Source organism: Gallinula chloropus (genome assembly GCF_964237585.1).
Source record: "Gallinula chloropus genome assembly, chromosome: Z".
Classification (NCBI taxonomy): Eukaryota; Metazoa; Chordata; class Aves; order Gruiformes; family Rallidae; genus Gallinula; species Gallinula chloropus.
Window position 1 is genome coordinate 86,262,249 of NC_140089.1, and position 19,178 is coordinate 86,281,426.

Genomic DNA, 19,178 nt, shown 5'->3' on the forward strand with positions numbered 1-19,178 from the left:
TCATTCAAGGTCAGGCTTGATGGGGCTCTGAGCAACTTGATCTAGTGAAGATGTCCCTGCTCACTACAGGTTGGGGGTTGGACTAGATGACCTTTAAAGGTGCGTTCCAACCTCACACATTCTATGATTCTATAGATGTAGAAGAAAAATCCTGCTTGGGACATGGGCTGCTCAGGGGCCATTCACAGCCACCAACACGTTCTGCTCATTATTTCATCATATTTTTGCTTTTCTTTTCACGTTTTCTCAAACATAAAGCAATGGCCACGGCAAAGACAGTTTATCAGCCTTGTGTCTTCTGCCATTTTGTCCCCTGCCTGGTTAGGTCACCATCCACTCCTCAACCCTACCACACAAGACATCCCCTCAGAAAGTGAGGGGAGTTTTGATAGCAGCATCAGATCACTAGGCGTTAATTGCGAGGTGTTAAAATCATAGCACCGAGCTCCGCATCAGTACATCTCAAAACACTCTAAGAAGGTGAATAATTTTTATCCCTAATTTACATAATTGAAAATGAGGTGCAGGGATATGATTTACGCAAGGTCATTCAGCAAGCCAGTGGCAGAATAAAAATAGATGCATCTTGTAGCTCTCTCCTTCAGGATCATGTTAGTTCACACCACGACGTTTCTCATCAGGGCAGACAAGCGGTGCAAAACCTCTCACAGCATTTGACAAAAGCTTAACACTGGAGCCAGTTTTAGAAAACACATCCCCCTGCTCCCTACCCCCACCCCCACTTGTCTATGCAAGTTGTTCGGCCCAGGATTTGACTCAGGGCAACGCCACTCCTCACCTACTCTCAGACAACCATCCCTCCCTGCCACCCCTCATCTTATGGATAAACCACTACTGTGCAGAACCACTTAACATCTCAGACTGAAGACGTAACAGTTTCTCAGGTTATATTCTTGCAAGTGAAGCACATTTTGTTTCCTACTGAGGCATGCTTGGTGCAAACACATTTAACAAAGATGCAGGACAATTTGTCCCCAAGAGGAGCAAAGGAGACTCGTAGAAAAGAGGAGGTTTTACAGAATTGAGAATTTTACAGCTGTGTCTGGCCTTTTGGGCTCTTCCTGATCTGTGGTGAAGAGTTCTGAGGTTACCTAAGCGTGGCTTCCAATACTCTAAAGTGGTCCATAGGAAAGTGGGAGAGGAGCTGTTCACCAGGAAGTAGCAATGGCTTCAAGCTGGAAGAGGGTAGGGTTAGGTTAGACGTTAGGAAGAAATTCTTTACTCTGAGGGTGGTGAGGCCCTGGCACAGAGGGGCTGTGGAAGCCCCATCCCTGGAAGGGTTTGAGGCCAGGATGGGGCTTTGGGCCATCTAGTCTAGTGAAGGTGACTAACCCATGGCAGGGGGTTGGAACTACACGATCTTCAAGGTCCCTTCCAACCCAAAGCATTCTATGATTCTACAGGAGTTTGGGAAGAAATGAACAACTGCACAAGGTCAACACCTTCTCTCCAAAACTGCTGTTTTATTTGCTTACTTGTTGGGTTTTTTTTCCTACTTCATGTCCACTGTGGACTGTGAGATCTTTGCATACTCTTCTGCTTGCCCTGTAATGCCTGTAGGACAACTTTGTAATGGGGCTGTTGAGCACAAGGAAGCAGCCAGCCATTGAAGACAGGGGAAGGTGTGAGTAGGGCTCAGTGCTGGGATCTCCTGAGAGGTTAAGGACAGATTTGGGCAATCTGAAGAACTAAGCAGCCATAGCACAGTTGCTGATATGCTACACAGGTCTGGAGCTTGTATGCCTCCTTTTTCCTAGTCTGATGTGTGAATTCAATCCACCCAGAAGTTGAAGTTTTCTTCCTCAGACATCAACAGAGCAAGGGGGATGATGCAACCTCCTCTCCATGGGGCAGTTTTACACATCTGTTTCTCTTCCTTTCCCTTTTTATGTAAAACTAGTCAACAAATCTGCCCCATGGATCAAAAGAGTTTCTGAGGCAACAGCCAAGCACTGAGGTCTTAAAAAAACCCTCTTCAAGTCTGATAGCTAACTATACCCTCGCAAAGGGCTAAAAAGGTATCTATTCAGCAGTTTTTTATTAATTTATGGCCTAAAAGTGCCCAAAAGACTTGGAATCATGTCCAGGAATTGCAGAAACATGTATCTGGAAATGTAGTGTGCTGTGAGTTAAAAGCTTGGGCAATTTAAGATCTTATTTAAGGTACTGCTCCTTAAAAAAGTAGTTCCTTCAGAGAATGAAAAGGCAAAATGAAGGCATGCTAAGGGTCTTGGGTGGATTCCAGATCAAGACAGGGGAATAAGATACTTTCTCCTTTGGCAGAGCCACCCAAAAGGAGTCACGGGAGTAGTTGGGCAACTCAATTAGACAATGCCATAATGGCTGGTGTAATTGAGAGGACAACCCCATTGACACAAAGAAGCTGGGTGCATAACCTGTCTTTGCTCCTATAATAACACAGAGAAGCCTTGTTTATCCATAATTAGGCTTTTCCTGGCTCCCCTTGGCTGATAGCAACTGAGATAATCAAGAATCTGAAATTAATGATTTTAGAAAGGCTGTTTATCATCTGGGTTCAAATCTACTCAGGCAGATGAGGGAGCTAAATCTGTATTTCACATACCTCCTCTTTGCAAGGAAAAGACAACAAATGAGAAAAAAAAACCCGAAGAAAAAAACCCAAACCCCACCCTTTCTCTGGATAAATAATTCTGTTACTGAGATACTGAGAAATTTTAAGCCATTCTTGCAGAATGGTGACTTAGTCCTGAAATCAGAGAAAAAATTGAGGCCTATATTTAGAAAGCCAGCGTTTCTACAGACCTACAGATACTGATCTTGCATAAATGTAGAAGCAAATGAACTGAGATATGAGAAAATGCATAGTGCCTATCTGAGATCAGGAGATGGGGAGTCTGGAAACGATTATGTTTGCTCAGGGAGTCTAAATATATTAAGTTGAACATCAGTATCTCAAAGTAAACAGGGAAAGATAAAAAAAAAAAAAGGAGCAAAACTTAGAAGTCAATTTCATTCACAGCAATTCATTGTTACCAGACCCTTGCTGGTGAGCTCTAAACATCTAAAAATCAGGAACAAGTTCCCTGAAATTGCAGTTGCAAAGTCTGTAAACTGCCTGTTTTCGAATGAGCGCTGACTTCCTCCCTAATCAATTTTACTGAAGTCAGAGGAATTATATGTAGGCTTCGTTCCTCCATTGTATCTTATATAGAGATGCCACTCAGCAGTTTTTGTCAGGAAAATGGCATTTAAAAGCATTAAAATGGGACCATAAAACTGACATTTTTTCTTCCAGAGGAGGCAAATGTAGTGTTCACAGTTTAAAGACCTTCCGACAGTCTTTGCCACAGCAATTACTGTCTCTTCCACTCTGAACACCCCACTGAAGTCAGATTTCAGTGAAAGGATGAACAAAGAAGGAGTGTGAACTGGGAGCAAAGCCACTGCAGCAAAGCTTCACTGATGGAGAAGTATGCTCAACCCCACTTCACGGCAAAGCAGCCACCACTGTGCTGGATAGGCCTCACCTCCAGTCCTGGGGGCTGGTTTGGGCCCCACAGGACAAGAGGGACAGGAAACCATTGGAGAGTGTCCAGAGGAGAGCAGGGAAGATAGAGCAGGGTCTGGAGGGGAAGTCTTGTGTGGAGAGGCTGAAGTCCCTGGGGTTATTCAGCCTGGAGAAGAGGAGGCTGAGGGGAGACCTCACGGGGGTCTGGGGCCTGAGGGGGAGCGAAGGGGCAGGTGCCGATCTCCTCTCTTTGGGGATCAGTGACAGAACCTGAGGGAACAGCTGCACCGGGGGAGGTTTAGGCTGGGTGTCAGGAAGAGGTTCTGTACTTAGAGGGGGGTTGGGCGCTGGCACAGGCTCCCCAGGGAAGGGGTCACAGGCCTGAGCTGGGCTGAGGGCAAGAAGTGTCTGGACGACGCCCTCAGTTTCCTGCTCTCACTTGGCTGGGCCTGTGTGGAGCCAGGAGTGGGACTCGATGGTCTTTATGGGTCCCTTCCAGCTCAGGAGATTCTATGATCACTTAAATGTTGGGGTTTTTTTTTATTTTATTCTGAAATGAGAGCAGGTTGGTTAACTTCTTACTGGAACTGGGTGATGTTTGAAGGAAAAAAGAAGCCTTGTGATGGTTTGTAGTTCCCTTAACTAGCCCATAGGTGCTAAAGGCATCTAAAGTGAGTCAAAACAGGATGATGCTGTCATATAAGGGTGATTATTAAGAATATTGCCAGTATTCAACATGTGAGGAGTGGTGAGGTGGGCCAATGTGAGCCTGAGTCTTCCACAGAACACTGGCAAAGCAACATTTAGTCCAAAAAAGAAAAAACAAAAACAACCCAAGGAAGGAATGATCAGCATCTGACGCCTCAAAGTAATGGTGAACACAGCAAGCACGTTTTTGTTTAATATCCAGCATCCCCCAAGCATCTGACAAAACACACACCCCTCACCCCACTACTCCTTCTCAAAAAACAGAGCCAGGAATTTCCAACCAGTGGCACAGCCAATATTATATAAATTATATATAGAGAACAGACATATATGCAAAGGATAGCTGCAGCCTGGGATCCCAGCAGTAATAAATACTCTACCCACCCAACAAACTGTCATGCTGCATTGTGTAAAGTTTTAGATAGGATATGCCTTTCACATGACTAATGCAAGAACAATGAAGACAACATATGTTATGATTTAAACAGCAGTTGTCCTTCTTTCTGGGGGGAAAAACAAGCACATATTTGCTGAACAAAACCTGAGCATGCTGTTTGTCCAAGGCTTAACACTGCAGCCAGCTAGGTCTTGTAAAAAGCCCTATTAACTATTATCTATAAATAAAAAAACTCCAAAACAACCCAACCAGAGATAAGAGAGAAATAAGGAAAAAGACTATGAGTTTTCAATGTGCATTGATATTCATAAATATGAAGTATTTTTTCAGGTTCTGGACACATATTCACTGTTTTAGCTGACTTCTGGTGTCTATCTGTGTATCTGCTCTTAGCCTACAGCAAATTTAAACTAATGGAGCCTATTTACTGCTTAGCCTAGGGCTAAACTCTGTTACTTCCCCTTGTCACTAACCAGGAGCATGCAGGTAACAGTTACCATAGCTCAGCTGCGATGTGGTAACTCCACAACCTGAGTCAACATCATCATCAGTGGCACAGAGAAGGCAAACCATCATCACTTGTGCAAGAAGGAAAAGGCAGTGAAAGCTGCCTCGATACCAGGATTCGCTTCTCACGCAGCGGAGAGCAGACCCATGGGACTTGTTGCCAGGAGATGCCGTGGGTGCTAAATGTCTCCTGGAGGGTCTGGACAAGCACTTGAATGAGAAAATTCACTTAACAGACAAAAAATTATATCAGGATTGGGAGATGCCCTGAGCTACGCATAGTAGGATGCAGAGGATTGGGTAAGGGTTACTCTCGCTTGCGTGGTTCCTCCTTTTCCTCAGGCACCCAATGATTCTGATGTTGAAACTGCTTCTGGGCTCAAGAGACCCTCAGTCTGACCCAGTTCTCATCTTCCTACTTCCCAGCCTGTTAGCATGCATGAGCCCCAAGGATCAGATCTGATCTGGTGGGTATATTTCATTCTGTTAGCATGACCGATCGTCAGGGAGCCACAATGCCTCTTGAGGAAAATGTTCTCTTTGTAGACATTATAGCTGGTAATATATCTGAAAATGAATCTGCAAGTCCATGTTGATTTATTGCTGCTCTCAGAAGGACATCGAAACCACCCTTGCAACTGCAGAGATGCCTGTTTGCTGAGCTGAAACTCCAGTGGGTGTTCTGATAGCTCTTTCTATATCAGTAACTAAACTGCAGATTCAAGGAATAAGTGAATCAAAAACTTCTCCCAAGTAATAACTGACAGGAAAGGAGGAATGAGCCTCAAGTTGTGCCAGGGGAGGTTTAGATCAGAGATTAGGAAAAGTGTCTTCAGCAGAAGGATTGTCAAGGGCCACCATCCCTGGGGGTATTTAAAAGAGGTGTAGATGTGGTGCTGAGGGAGATGGTTTAATGCTGGGTTTGGCAGTTCTTGGTTAACGGTTGGAATCGATGATCTTAAAGGTCTTTTCCAACCAAAATGATTCTGTGATTCTAAAATCAGGTAAAATGTTCTCCCCCACTGCATTCAGCACCTGCTAAGGGATACAGAGCTTAAATAACTGAATTGTCACAGAATCATAGGTTCATGAAAGAGTTCTGGTTGGAAGGGACCTCAAAGCCCATCTGGCCCCAAACCCCTGCCATGGGCAGGGACACCCCCACCAGCCCAGGGTGCCCAAAGCCCTTGGTCTTAAACCCTGTCAAGGATCCAGGGGCAGCCACACCCTCTCTGGGCACCCTAATATAAATCTACCTCCTTTTTTAGATTAAGGCCATTCCTTGTTGTCCTATCATGACAGTCTCTGATAAGCAGTCCCTCTCTGGCTTCCCTGTGTCCCCTTTAGATACTTGAAGGTGCTCAAAGTTCTCCATGGAGCCTTCTCTTCTCCAGGCTGAACAAGCCCAACTCTCTCAGCCTGTCTCCATAGCAGAGGCGCTTCAGCCTCATCTTCATGGCCTCCTCTGGACTCACTCCAACAGCTCAGTATCCTTCTTGTACTTTCTTATCCTGTGTTACTGGAGTAGTAAATATGAGCCCAAAGATTACAGTGGGTGGGAACAGAAAATCATGAAGCCAGGTTAGGTGGTTGGTCATATTTCCCATACTTCACAACAGATAGAGGCTAAAATAAGCTAAATATTTTAAAATTCTAATTAATAACAATAAGGAGGCAAACTTCCAGTAGGAGAATCTGATCCAGAAGTAGCATGTGTTATTAATATGGCATGAGATGCAGCCATCCCCATCTGCCAAAAATTGAGGAAGTGAAGAAAATGATGGCCAGGGTGAGCCCATAACCCCAGCCCAAACCAGCTGCCTCAGAACCACCAGGTAAGGACCAGGTAACCAGGTAAGTCCTGCTGCCATTCCTCCCAGCACTTCAACAAATTAAAAAGTTTGCTGCCCAAACCCCCTTGTTAATACTGACCCAGGTGGGCCTACAGATACCAGTCTCCACCAGACTTCATCTTTGGGCTGCAGTGATCCCTGCCATTAGCAAGCATGCAAGATCATCTCCTCTGGGTGAAGATGGGATGAGATAAGGCGTCATCACAGCAGTGTGAGTAGATGCACTTGTTACAAGATGCTGCTCTGTAGCCAGCTGACACAAATGACCTCGGTAGTGCTACCAAGTGCTGCTCTGCTGTTTGTGAAACCAGTTAGGGTGTCCAGCAGCATGTAAGCATCAACATCTCCCTCAGCTGGGTGTTGCACACTCACTGCCTGATGCGGTGATTTGAATAAAGACAGACATGGATCTTTACTTCTGCCTCCTGCAGCTCGCTGTGTTATGCCAGCCTGCACTGCCCTGTGTGTGGGTGTCAGGCTGATAGCATTAAATTGTGAGGGAGGTGCCATACTGGCTTGTGAAAAGGTATTGGATTAACAGGGTTGCTGTGTTGGGATAACAGGCTGGATGGCTTTGCTTTAGAGAAGCTGTCATTACAGGTGCTGCAGCAGCAGCTGTAGGTTCTGACTGACCCATTAAGGAGATACCACACCAGCACACAGGGAGATGGCCTCCCACATGAAGGGGTAGTGTCTAGATAGGCAAGGAGGCTGTCTTTCCTTGAGTAAAAGCTTCATCCCAACCTCTCCCACCCTGCCAAGTCACTGCCCTGACCTTTGTTGTCGTGCCAGATCCGCACTTTGCAGAGATCTCCCAGGCTCAGCATGTCAGAAAAGTTGAATTCATCCATCTGGTTCCTCTCAAACTTGTTGGACTTGTTGGACTCCTTCAGGGCCAGGGTCCCACTGTCCCCGTTCTCCCCAAACAGGATCAAAGACACGTTGGCATCGGTTCCTGCTCCTGGAAGGAGAAAGCAAGGTACATTGTCAGGAAGTAGCCTGCCACGTAGGGCTGAAACCCATCCTCCAACCACATGGAAATGGAGGCAGCAGAGGCAGTATTGAGGAGGCTGTGGTGATGACCAGGTTTCAACAATGTTTGGTTAATTTGTGCAGGATCCTGCAAAGAGAGCACGCCATGGTAGCTAACAAGCCAGCCCTCCTGATCCATCCTCCAAATTCAGCTGGAACACTTTGCTGTTGATTGTAAGGTATGGTGTCATTGAAGGCAAGAGTCTGACTAGTAGGCAAGAGCATCTGCTCCTGACAGCATTGCTTTGGATGCCAGCGTTGCAAAGTGTCTTGGGAAGCAAATTGACTTACCCAACAACCTACAGAAGAGTGTTAAAGAACGTATTTTAACTTTTCCAGTTACCAAATACTAGTACTCCTTGCCCTGGGCTTCCCACTGGGCCACAGTCCCTTTCCCACACTGTGGTCTCCTTCTGCAGTTTCCAAACCTTCCCCAAGCTGTCCTGTGGTACCCAGGATGCTGCAGCTGGGGTTTGTCAGATACTGCTCTCCCTGTGTTTTATGGCACAGGGATTTGAAAGCAAAGTGCAGATCATCAACCAAACCACTACAGCATCTTGTGGCTCACTTTCCCCTCCCACGGGTCTTCCTGCTATATTCCCGTTTCTCAAAAGACTGTCCATGCTGTATTTAATGGAAAATGTCCCAGTTTGCACCACCAACTCCCACTTCTTCCTATGTATGTTAGGAAAAGAACAATTTTTAAGATGATCTGTGTTATCTGCTATTGGATTTCATATGCCTGTGACTGCATATGTTTTCCTGCAGAAATTTTCATGCCTCACAAAGAAACTCAGCATCTGCTGCCCTCAGTTAGATAGCCCAGCTTTGAAAACTCTAACTGCCTGCTAAGCCAGTTCTTGCACAAGAGGATCATAAATCCACTTAGGACCACACGGTTGGTATTTCCCACAGCTCCATTCACAACACAATGCAGAGACAAAGTCAAGGGGACTGACAACTTCTTGAGAAAGCTGCTGCTTCCTTGGGGTTATTTGAATACAGAAATCAGGAAGAGAGCACATGTCTTCATACAGAAGGATGGAAAAACACATTGAAAGAAGGAAGAAAAAGGAAAAAGACAAAAGGAAAAAAGAAAAAAGGAAAAAAGAAACAAAAAAGAGGAGAAAAAGAGTCGTACAGGGAAAAGGCAAAGCAACATTTGGTGTCCACATGAAAAATTGCCTATGTTAAATCTGGGCTAATTTTCAACAATTCCCAGGGAAGGACTTAAGAAGGAAGAGAAAGCATCAGGGATTCAGGCAGTTCATCTGAGATTACCTTTTATGACCCCCAAAGCTTGCTGAGGAACAAAGCAAACTGAAGTCCATTTCCTTACAAGGAGCAGGCTCCCAATTAATGCAAGGTCTCAAAAAAGCACAGAACCAACTCTTTCTTAGCAAAACCTTCCTGGCAGGAAGAAGCTTATGAAGGCTTCATGCCGTGACATTTCCCTCACAAGCAATTAGCGGGAGATGGGGAAGAAAAGAACAGAAATTGCCGAATCAAAGTGCATTTCACCTATTTGAGTCTCCCTCTGGTTGTTTTTTGGAGGTTTTTTTTGGGGGGGAGGGGAGGGGGGAATGATTGAGTGGGGGTGTTAATTCCAGGAAAATTGTCAGGCACATTTAGGAACTGTAACAAAATTGACAAATGAGATGAAGGTACTGTGGCTGCACAAGCCTTATGGAGTGCAATAGCTCACAGGGTCAGTCTGGGGGCCTGCTGTACTGAACTTCATCATCAACAGCCTAAACGATGATAGAGTGCTTTCTCAGCAGAGTTCCAAATAACATTAAACTTGGGGGGAGTAACTGATATGCTGGTTGGTGGGATCCCGACCCAGATAGGCCCTGAGAAACTCTGAGGGCTGGGCAAGTAGAAACCTCATGAAATTGAGCAAGGAGAAGTGTGAAGTTCTGCATCTGGGGTGGAATAAATCCTGCACGTGAGTGTGCTGGGGAGCTGAAGAAGACCCAGAATTTACAGCAGAAACATTCATATTGATGTTGAATCTAAGCTAACAGCAAGCTCTGAGTGTTCAATGGAGACCACTTATTGGGGTCCATCAGGAGGAGCATGGCCAGCAGCTGGAGGGAAGGTCTTATCTCCTTTGCTCAGCACTGAGGAGCCCACAGTTGGACCACAGTGCCAGCTTGGGTCCCTGGGTAAAAGGGGATGTAGAGACACCAGGGAAAGCTCAGCAGATGATTGCCAAGATGGACAGGAGCTGGGGCACACAATCATGAGGAGAGGTCAAGGGTGATGAGCCTGTGTGACCACATAAAGGGAAAATGATAATGATGACAGGGCCACGTGCTCTGGACCATACCCGAGGGAGCCAGAGCCACAAATTTCAGGGGAAAATTCAGGTTGGGCATCAGGAAAAAAGAAGTTGGTCATGAGCCAGCAGAGTGGCCCAGTGACTAAGGCAGCCAATGGGATCCTGGGGCGCATTAAAAGGACCATGGCCAGCAGGTCAAAGAAGGGGATCCTCCCCCTCTGCTCTGCCCTGGTCAGGCCCCACCTAGAGTGTTGTGTCCAGTTCTGGGATCCCTGGTACAAAAAAGGCAGGAATCTCCTGGAGAGAGTCCAGCAGAGGGCTATGAATATGATTAAGGGCCTGGAGCATCTTAACTACTAGGAAAGACTGAGTGAGCTGAGGCTGTTCAGCCTTAAGAGAAGACTGAGAGGGGATCTGATCAATGGTTATCAATAGCTGAAGGGCGGGACACAGGGGAAATGGGCAGCCTCTTCTCAGTGTCTGTAGGGACAGGACAAGGGGTGATGGCTTCAAGTTGGAGCACAGAAAGTTCCACACCAATATGGGGAAGAACTTCTTCCCGGTGAGGGTAGCAGAGCCCTGGGCCAGGCTGCCCAGGGGGTGTGGAGTCTCCTTCTCTGGAGATATTCAAGACTCATCTGGACACTGACCTGTGTGACCTGTCCTAGGGACCCTGCTTTGTCAGGGGGGTTGGACCTGATGATCTCTGGAGGTCCCTTCCAACCCCCACGGTTCTGTGACTCTGTGAAGTTCTTAGAAAAAAGATGCCAGTGCAATTCAAGTGCCCAGGGATGTGGTGGCATCACCATCCCTAAAGGTGCCTGACACTTGGCTGAGCAGAGCCTTGGCTGACCTGACCTGACCTGATGCTGGCAATAGGCCCTTGAGCAAGATGTTTGATCAAAGAAGCTCCAGAGCTCCCTTCAGTGTTGGTGATTTTATGATTCTTATTGAACAGCTGCATCATTTTTAAACAAACTGTGGGATTGAGTCATGTCCTTCTGAAGACAAAGAATGACCTTCTCTTGACTTAACAGAGACTTGGATAAAGCACCAGTGTCCTAAATTATGTAATTTGTTGGATGTAGCTGAACTGACAACATACTAATTAATCTTATAGCAGCAGAGATAAAAACCTTCTGCTTTGTTAGTGCTTGGGAAATAAAAAAAAACAGTACCTATTCTTTCTCCAGTTTTCCTGCATTGCCACGTATATGACGCCTGCATATAGGATACAGAACACCTGCATGAATCCAAATTAACAGGCAAGGAAATGTTTGTGCCACAGGAAGAGCCAGCAGGCAGTCTGGCTCTACTGCTGCCACGTCTGTGGGTCACACCTCAAAGAAAATGAGACCACGAGTTGCATCTTTCATAAAATCAAAAGTAAATCAAGATCTTGGCTTTAACCAAAGACTGTCCACCCAACTTGGGATGTGTCTCCCTTAACAGCCTCTTCTCCCCTTACCTGTGTGTGCTCTGGGAGCTGTCATCTGAGGCAACTCTGGTGACCTTTGGAAAAGAGGAGATCAGACCTTTCCACGAGAGGAGTCTTTCCCTGATGGAAAAGACTACTACATGATGGGGTGCTACATGCTCATCCAAGTCGAATGACTTCTGGAGAGCCAAACTGTAACTCAAAGGTTTCTTTGAGGAAAAAGTAAAGCAGACTGTTGCTGAATACGTGTGTATGGGGGAGAGGAAATGACTGCAGCTTTCTTGTTTTGCTGCAGGACATTTTTTTGTAGGATTCATTTTCACTGACTTTAGCCATCTAGCCTAACTTAATTGTGCTGGCTCTGAATCTGATGAAAAGAGAGTGACAGAGACCCTCCAGAGGATGACCCAGACCAGTGATTAAGCTCTTCTCCCAGATGATTTGTCTAGACTAGAAGGAACTGAGATCAGAAGTATAATTTTTGTGGATAGAGACAAAAAGGTGAGATTTATTCTCTTTTTTCCCCATTTTTTTTCCTCTTAGTGCCTCTGATGCACTGGAAAGTTGAAAGCTATTGCAAAGAAAAACTCTAAACCTAGAAATAAACATGCCTGGTTCTATTCATTGATGAGCATTGCTGTCCCTAGACAATGTCAGTGTGGCAGGAGATGATACAACAGATTTAAACTAACTGTCAAGGATAAAATGTCTTTCTTCCTGAATTGGTCCAACCAGGAGTAATTGTGGAATACATAATGATCAAAGAGGGGAGATGGTTCACGACTTGTACCCTCTTTAGATAAGCTGGATAAAGTTCAGCATTATGTCAGAGTGCTGTGTGATCTAATCACAAACAGACTCTCTGAAACCTCTCTGTAATCTGCTCCTTCCTACTGGTCGACGCTGTTCATAATGAAATAAAACGTTTCATCATTAATACCCGTCATCCTTCATTCAGTGGGAAGGGCAGATCTGTCTGCTGCTGCTGTCATCCTCTATTCTTCTCTCATTTCTATTTCCATCGCCTCTGTGAGTTAGGGCTGGGTCCCACAGAAAGGTCACAGAAAGATCTGCCATTATATTAGATGGTTTACGCCAGATGTGTAAACAAATCTTCCTCTCTCTCCCTCTTCTGGGTTTTGGGGTTTTTTTTTAATTTCACTGTATGTTTTCCAGACAAGCAGCGGGCAAAGCAGGTGGGTTAAAAAATGGTGAGATGGGATGAAGAGTCTCTGCAAGGGGAATTTTCATATTCTCAGATCAAACCTCACAAGCTGCATAAATTACCACTGGTAAATCCAGAGGGGAAAGAAAGGAAGGGAGGAAGGGAGGAAGGGAGGGAGGAAGGGAGGGAGGAAGGGAGGGAGGAAGGGAGGGAGGAAGGGAGGGAGGAAGGGAGGAAGAGAGGAAGGAAGGGAGGAAGAGAGGAAGGGAGGAAGGGAGGAAGGGAGGGAGGAAGGAAGGAAGGAAGGAAGGAAGGAAGGAAGGAAGGAAGGAAGGAAGGAAGGAAGGAAGGAAGGAAGGAAGGAAGGAAGGAAGGAAGGAAGGAAGGAAGGAAGGAAGGAAGGAAGGAAGGAAGGAAGGAAGGAAGGAAGGAAGGAAGGAAGGAAGGAAGGAAGGAAGGAAGGAAGGAAGGAAGGAAGGAAGGAAGGAAGGAAGGAAGGAAGGAAGGAAGGAAGGAAGGAAGGAAGGAAGGAAGGGAGGGAGGGAGGGAGGGAGGGAGGGAGGGAGGGAGGGAGGGAGGGAGGGAGGGAGAGAAAAAGAGACAAAGGAAGAAAGAGAGAAAGAGAGCAAGCAAGAAAGAAAAGGAAAAAAAAGAGAGGTAGTGATCAGGAGGTGCTTATGTGACTTGGTGGGGAAAAATCCCCTTCGAGCGTGAACCTTTCAAGCTGGGTGTCTACAAGGTAACATCCAGTCACCCCATTTTGGCATGAGGCAGCTTGCCTGTGGTTGTAGCTTTCATTCAGCAGCCTGACAGAAGGTCTCATGAAAAGAGGCAGTGAGCCCAGGAAATGACATAGAAATCCCATTTCTTGGCTTTTGAAGCTCCACGGCTCGTTTTATACTCTGTTCCACCTCTTCTCTCTCGTGTGCATTTCAGGGTGGTATTCCATGGATTGAGATAAACAGTCTCACAACACTTTAGAAAGGAGTGTGAGTTATTGCTGTCTTCTTTGGACAAGGCAGATAGTGATGATTGATAAGCTGGAGCCCACCAGCTTTGACTGTAGCCTTTTTTTAATTCCATCCTAAGTGGATGGACCTGATCTGGCCAGAAAGGGGGCTCCTGACCGTTGCAACATGGTCTGCCAATAACTTCTGTTAAGGTGTCATCAGAGGAAGCAGGGAGCAGTTAAATCTAGGACTTGCATCTAAATATTTAATGCCCAGAGCTCACATGAAGATAAATCCCACAGAATAACACTGTCATGATGAACAGCCAGCCAAATTGACAGTGTTCCAGCACATAATTTCCAGAAACATAATTTCAAATTAAGCAGGAGATGTTTTCCACTGAAAAAAAAAAAATCATGCTTCATGCAAGAAAAGTCATAAAATATCCAGCACGGACGTACCTCCAACGTCACTGGTTTTAACCTGAAGAGTGTATGTTGTGTCCTCCATCATCTGCTCATCATTGATGACAGCTGGCATCTCACACACAAGACTTCCCCTGGCGTTTTTCAGCTTTGACAGCCAGTCGCCGTAGGTAAAGGTGGCCACTTCTTGATTAGTCAGGTTCTTCAGGATGATCTGTGAAGACCCAAAATAAAGGGAAATAAAACCCCTTTATCTACTGCTTGAATGAGGGCAAAGACTAAGGTTATGAAGTGCACAGTGTGGTAGGACAGGGGTAAAGCTTTGTCACAACTTCAAAACCTGTACTGGGCTCTTCTGGGATAACCAGAGCTCTCTCCTTTGGACAATATTTGCTGTGGTGACTTGTCCTGAGAAATCATAGAATCCCAGACTGTTTTGGGGTGGAAGGGACCTCAAAGCCTATCTAGTCCCCACTCTCCACTAGCCCAGGGTGCCCAAAGCCTGGGTGCCCAAAGCCAGGGAGCCCAAAGCCCAGGATGTCCTTGCCTTGAACACTGCCAGGGATCCAGGGGCAGCCACAGCTTCTCTGGGCAGCCTCTTCCAGGGCCTCCCCCCCTCCCTGGGAAGGATTTCTGCCCAGTGTTTAATCTCAGTATAGCCTCTTTTGGTTTAAACCCATTACCCTTTGTCCTATCACTATACTCCCTGATAAACATTCCCTCTCCATCTTTACCATAGGCCCCTTTGGGCATTGAAAGGTCTCTCTGGAGCTGTCTCTTCTCCAGCCTGAACAAGCTCAACTCTCTTGGTCTGTCTTCACAGGAGAGGCCTATCTTCAGATAAAATAGAGACCTATTTTGGTCATCAAAATATCAGACCTTTTCATTCATGGGGAAAGGACAGGAAGGAATTTGCATAGGAAAGCATAGGAAGGAATTTGCTCCTTTGACATAAGTTATGGACAAAGATCACCTCTAAGAGAGTCAGTCCTTTCCCAGAAGCCAGTATGGAATTCACCCCAAAGAAGAGGTAACAGAGACTTGCTAAAACCCTCGCTATCCCTCCTCGAAGTACACAGTTATCTTTCTTTTGCCTGCTTTGTCTGTGCAAACACAGAGCAATCATTGTAGAGATATGCAAACCAAACCCAAACAAGTTAAAGCAAGGCACAAGATAAAATTAGGCCAGCAAAACTTAATGTTTCACACACTTCTCCCTCTGGGAAAAGGTGACAGAACAAACAGTATGCAACAGATATTAGTCACGCTGTCTAATGTGTCATGGGAAGGAGCTCAGATGCTGCGGTGATAAGAACAGAATAGGAATCTGTTTAGAACAAGTCAGAGAGCTTTTCCAGCAGACGCCTAATTAAATACCCACCTTTATGTGTCCTGTTCAATGTGGGCTCAGTAGAGCATCAGCCCACTGGGAGAAAGACATCACACTTGCCTATAGCGAAATGTAGCGGTAAATCCTCACTAAACAGGAGGGGAGGGAAAAGACAGGCCTGCAAATTACCCCTTGCATTGCCATCTAACAGAAGCAGAGACCTTACTGTGGTGAACCAGAGACCAGAAACTGAGTGCAGCAGCGCAGAGCAAGCAGGGTCTTGCGAGGCACAGGCCACGGAAATGTGAGCCCAGACTGGTCACAGAAGTGTGACGTGATACTAGGGAGAAATGAACTGTGGAGTCATGGAAAATATTAAGTTAAAAGGGGAAAACAGAGGTGTCTCATCCCACCAAGTGCAGCTAACTGCAAGGCTGTGTCCAGCTGAGGCTGCAGAACCTTCCAGGGTTGGAGACTGGCTGGATCCCTACCCCAGGGCCGCACCGCTCTCTCACTGAGGAGAGGCTGTTTCCTCATATCCCACCAGGATTTTCCTTGCATTGGTTGCCTCATGCCTTTTCACTGTTCACACCTGAGATCGACAGTCTCTGTAACCTCCCTTTAAGCAGCAGAAGACTGAAATTAGACCCCCCCTTGGCCTTTTCTTCTCAAGGCTTAAAAACTCCATTGACCTCCGCCTTTCCCAAGGTGCCGTATGCGTCAGCCCCCCTGACTATCTCAGCGACCTTGTGCTGCCCGTGTGTGTGTCAGCCTAAGAAACTTATAAGACTTACCATAAGATAAAATGTGCTCAAATTCTGTCCTCGAACTGCATGTGTCCCAGCTCACGGCCTTCTGCTGACCTCAAGCAGGCTTTGCTGGAGCCTTTAGCAGTTCAAAAGAACATTGCTCCAGGTTATAAAAAAATATTTTAAAGAGGGCAGTAGCTATACTGAAGCTGAAGCAGAAGTCATGCTACCTGTGCATTGTAAAGGTCCATGGATAGGACACTCATCTGGGGTTTTCTCTCTGCCTGATGCTAAACAGGGATCTGTATCACAGCACCTCCATCCCAGAGGTACAGGACATTTTGGGCCGTTGAAGCTGTCCCATTTTTCTAAAAAGCTGCTTGTTCACAGCTAGTGAAACTATTACTTTGTGGTCAAAAAGCTGCTCTATGAGTCAGGAGATGTTGAATCAAATCCTTGCTTTGAACCAAGCAGGAATCAGGTCTGGTGCCATCCCAGCTTGTGCCTTTCTCTGCCAGGGCACAGACCAGAAGGAAGTGTCCCATCTCCAGGGTGTGTGAATGATGCCTACATCCTCTTAGGAGCCCAAGCCAGAAACCTTTCCTTGGCTAAAATTTGCAAATTTGGATTATAAATAATCTCAGGTTGACTGAAAATGCCTTTGTTTCCCTTTTTTCCCCTTTGTGCATTGACTCTTTGCAGGTGAAGGTTCAGCCAGCTCTAACTCCACCCTGATCAGGAATAGCCATGACACTGTTGGTAGCAAAATGTCACCAGAAAAAAGCTTGCAGGGAAATGTCAGGAAAGCGGTGGGGGGGTGTGGAAGAAGATTAGGGTTGCCAGCTGGAGCGCACTCACAGACAGCGATCAGACCTCTCACAAACAACCAGCCCATGCCCAACGCTCCAGATGCTGTCTGGGAAAAAAAAAAAATCTGTCTGGCTACTAAAAAGGCTGGAGCAAAATGCCCTCTCTTCCCATCCCCATCCCCTCACCCAGGGTGAGTGATTTCATCCGTGTGCAGCTCGATGTCGGCAGTTAGCACAGGCAGAGCACAGCCCTGGCTATCTCGTTCTGCAGTGCTGCTCTGGAGAGGAGCAGGCAGGAAGAAAGGGATTAATTTTAGAGTTTCATTTGCTCGGGGGACATCACAGCAAAGGAAGTAGCTGGAAATCTGTGTTGGGCTGACTGTTTTGGTCACAACGCGGGTACGATGCCTACCCCAGCGCCTGGGAACTGCCTCAACACTGGGCATCCAGCCCAAACACAGCAGCGTGTCCGTGGTTGCGGCTCGGTACCACCAGGGATGCACCGCATCCCACCCAAGCTGGGGGCAGGTAGACAGCCATTCAAGGATGTCTACAGAGGATGCCCAGGTACCTTGGTAGACGATGTGAAAGCCGAGTGTAGCCTTTTCTATAGCTGAAACAGCACAGAAAAAAATCCCATCCTACAAGGAGAAGTTTGTGGGTGTTGCACACGCTGAGGATGATGCAGGATTTTGATGTCAATTGGTGAGGGTCAAGAAAGTCAGCTCAGGGACCTGAGCTGAGACTATTTTTATTTTCTGACTGTTCCTCTCAGAAAAATTAACTACCACTTGGCAACAAGGCTGCAACTTCATGTTGTGTCTAAACTATTTTTTTAGGTTTCCTAGAGCTTACTGTGGGCATCCTGCATACTTTAAAGCTTAAACTAACAATACACAAATTTTAATTGGGCTGTAGAACATCTATAAACTACAAAAAGAAACTGGGAGGAGTACATACAAATGAAATGTTAGTAACTTGCTGTGTAGCTGGGCAAGTATCATAGCTGAGAGGAACTTTACACCAGCAGCTTGGAATTAGTTGTGTGCTATGTGCTGTAATAGAAAGGTTTGGTATGTATGACCATTCGATTTCACAAAATCACAGAATCACAGAATCACAAGGTTGGAAAAGATCTTTAAGATCATCGAGTCCAACCGTTCCTGTTCTGTGCTAAACCAGATCCCTGAGCACCTCATCTACCCCTTTTTTAAACACATCCAAGGATCGTGACTCAACCCCCTCCCTGGGCAGCTTGTGCCAGGCCCAGACAACTCTTTCAGGGAAGAACTTTTCCCTCACATCTGATCTGACCCTGCCCTGGTGCAGCTTGAGGCCATTCCCCCTTGTCCCATCTCCTGTCCCCTGGCTGAAAAGACCACCGCCCACCTCTCTGCATCCTCCTTTTAGGATTTATCTCTACCCAGCAGTCTCCCAGGGTAAAACAAGTTCTGCAGAGGCGCACACCCTGCTAACACCAAAATACGTAGTTTGCAGTGATATCTATAAAGCAGAATTTTTCCACTTGCCAGGGACAGCAATGTGTTTGGGTTGGTGCTGAGGTGCTGTTTAGTTTGGGGTTAAACGTATCACCTCACTTCGCTAATGAGGACGGCCTTGCAGAAAAGCTGAGGGACTGATAAAGAGCACGCTGTGCTCAAAGTTGGCTTTGGAGAAGAGGTGAAAGACTGATAAAGAGGAAACATCCTGAAACAGAAGTCTGGATGATGTCTGAGGGGCCTGAAGGCAGCAAAACCAGGCAGGAGCTGGGGGAAAGGTAAAGAGCAGGAGGGAAAGTTAGTACTTCTAACCCTGTATCGAGGTGAAGGTATTGTGGGTGCTGTGTGTGGTGAGCTGGCTCCATGGGGTGACCACCCGAGCACCCGTTTCTGTGCAGAGCTGGAATGAACCACACATGTGTGTGTGTTGTACCGGGCGCCGGGTAACCATCCTGCTTGTTGAGGCAACACTAGAATTCATCTTTAAAGGCTTGACACAAGGTTTTCACAGTGCTATTGCA

General features: G+C 46.3%; 1 protein-coding gene across 1 annotated transcript in view; it reads right to left on the minus strand.

Moving 5' to 3' along the window:
- The window catches only part of LOXHD1 (lipoxygenase homology PLAT domains 1), a gene marked incomplete at both ends in the record, with an annotated part of 161,360 nt that overhangs the window by 13,149 nt on the left and 129,033 nt on the right, over window positions 1-19,178 (minus strand). Inside the window, 2 exons of the mRNA XM_084278544.1 lie at window positions 7,752-7,937; window positions 14,307-14,484. Of these exons, the coding sequence (XP_084134670.1) occupies window positions 7,752-7,937; window positions 14,307-14,484 (364 nt within the window). The remainder of the gene's footprint in view (window positions 1-7,751; window positions 7,938-14,306; window positions 14,485-19,178) is intronic.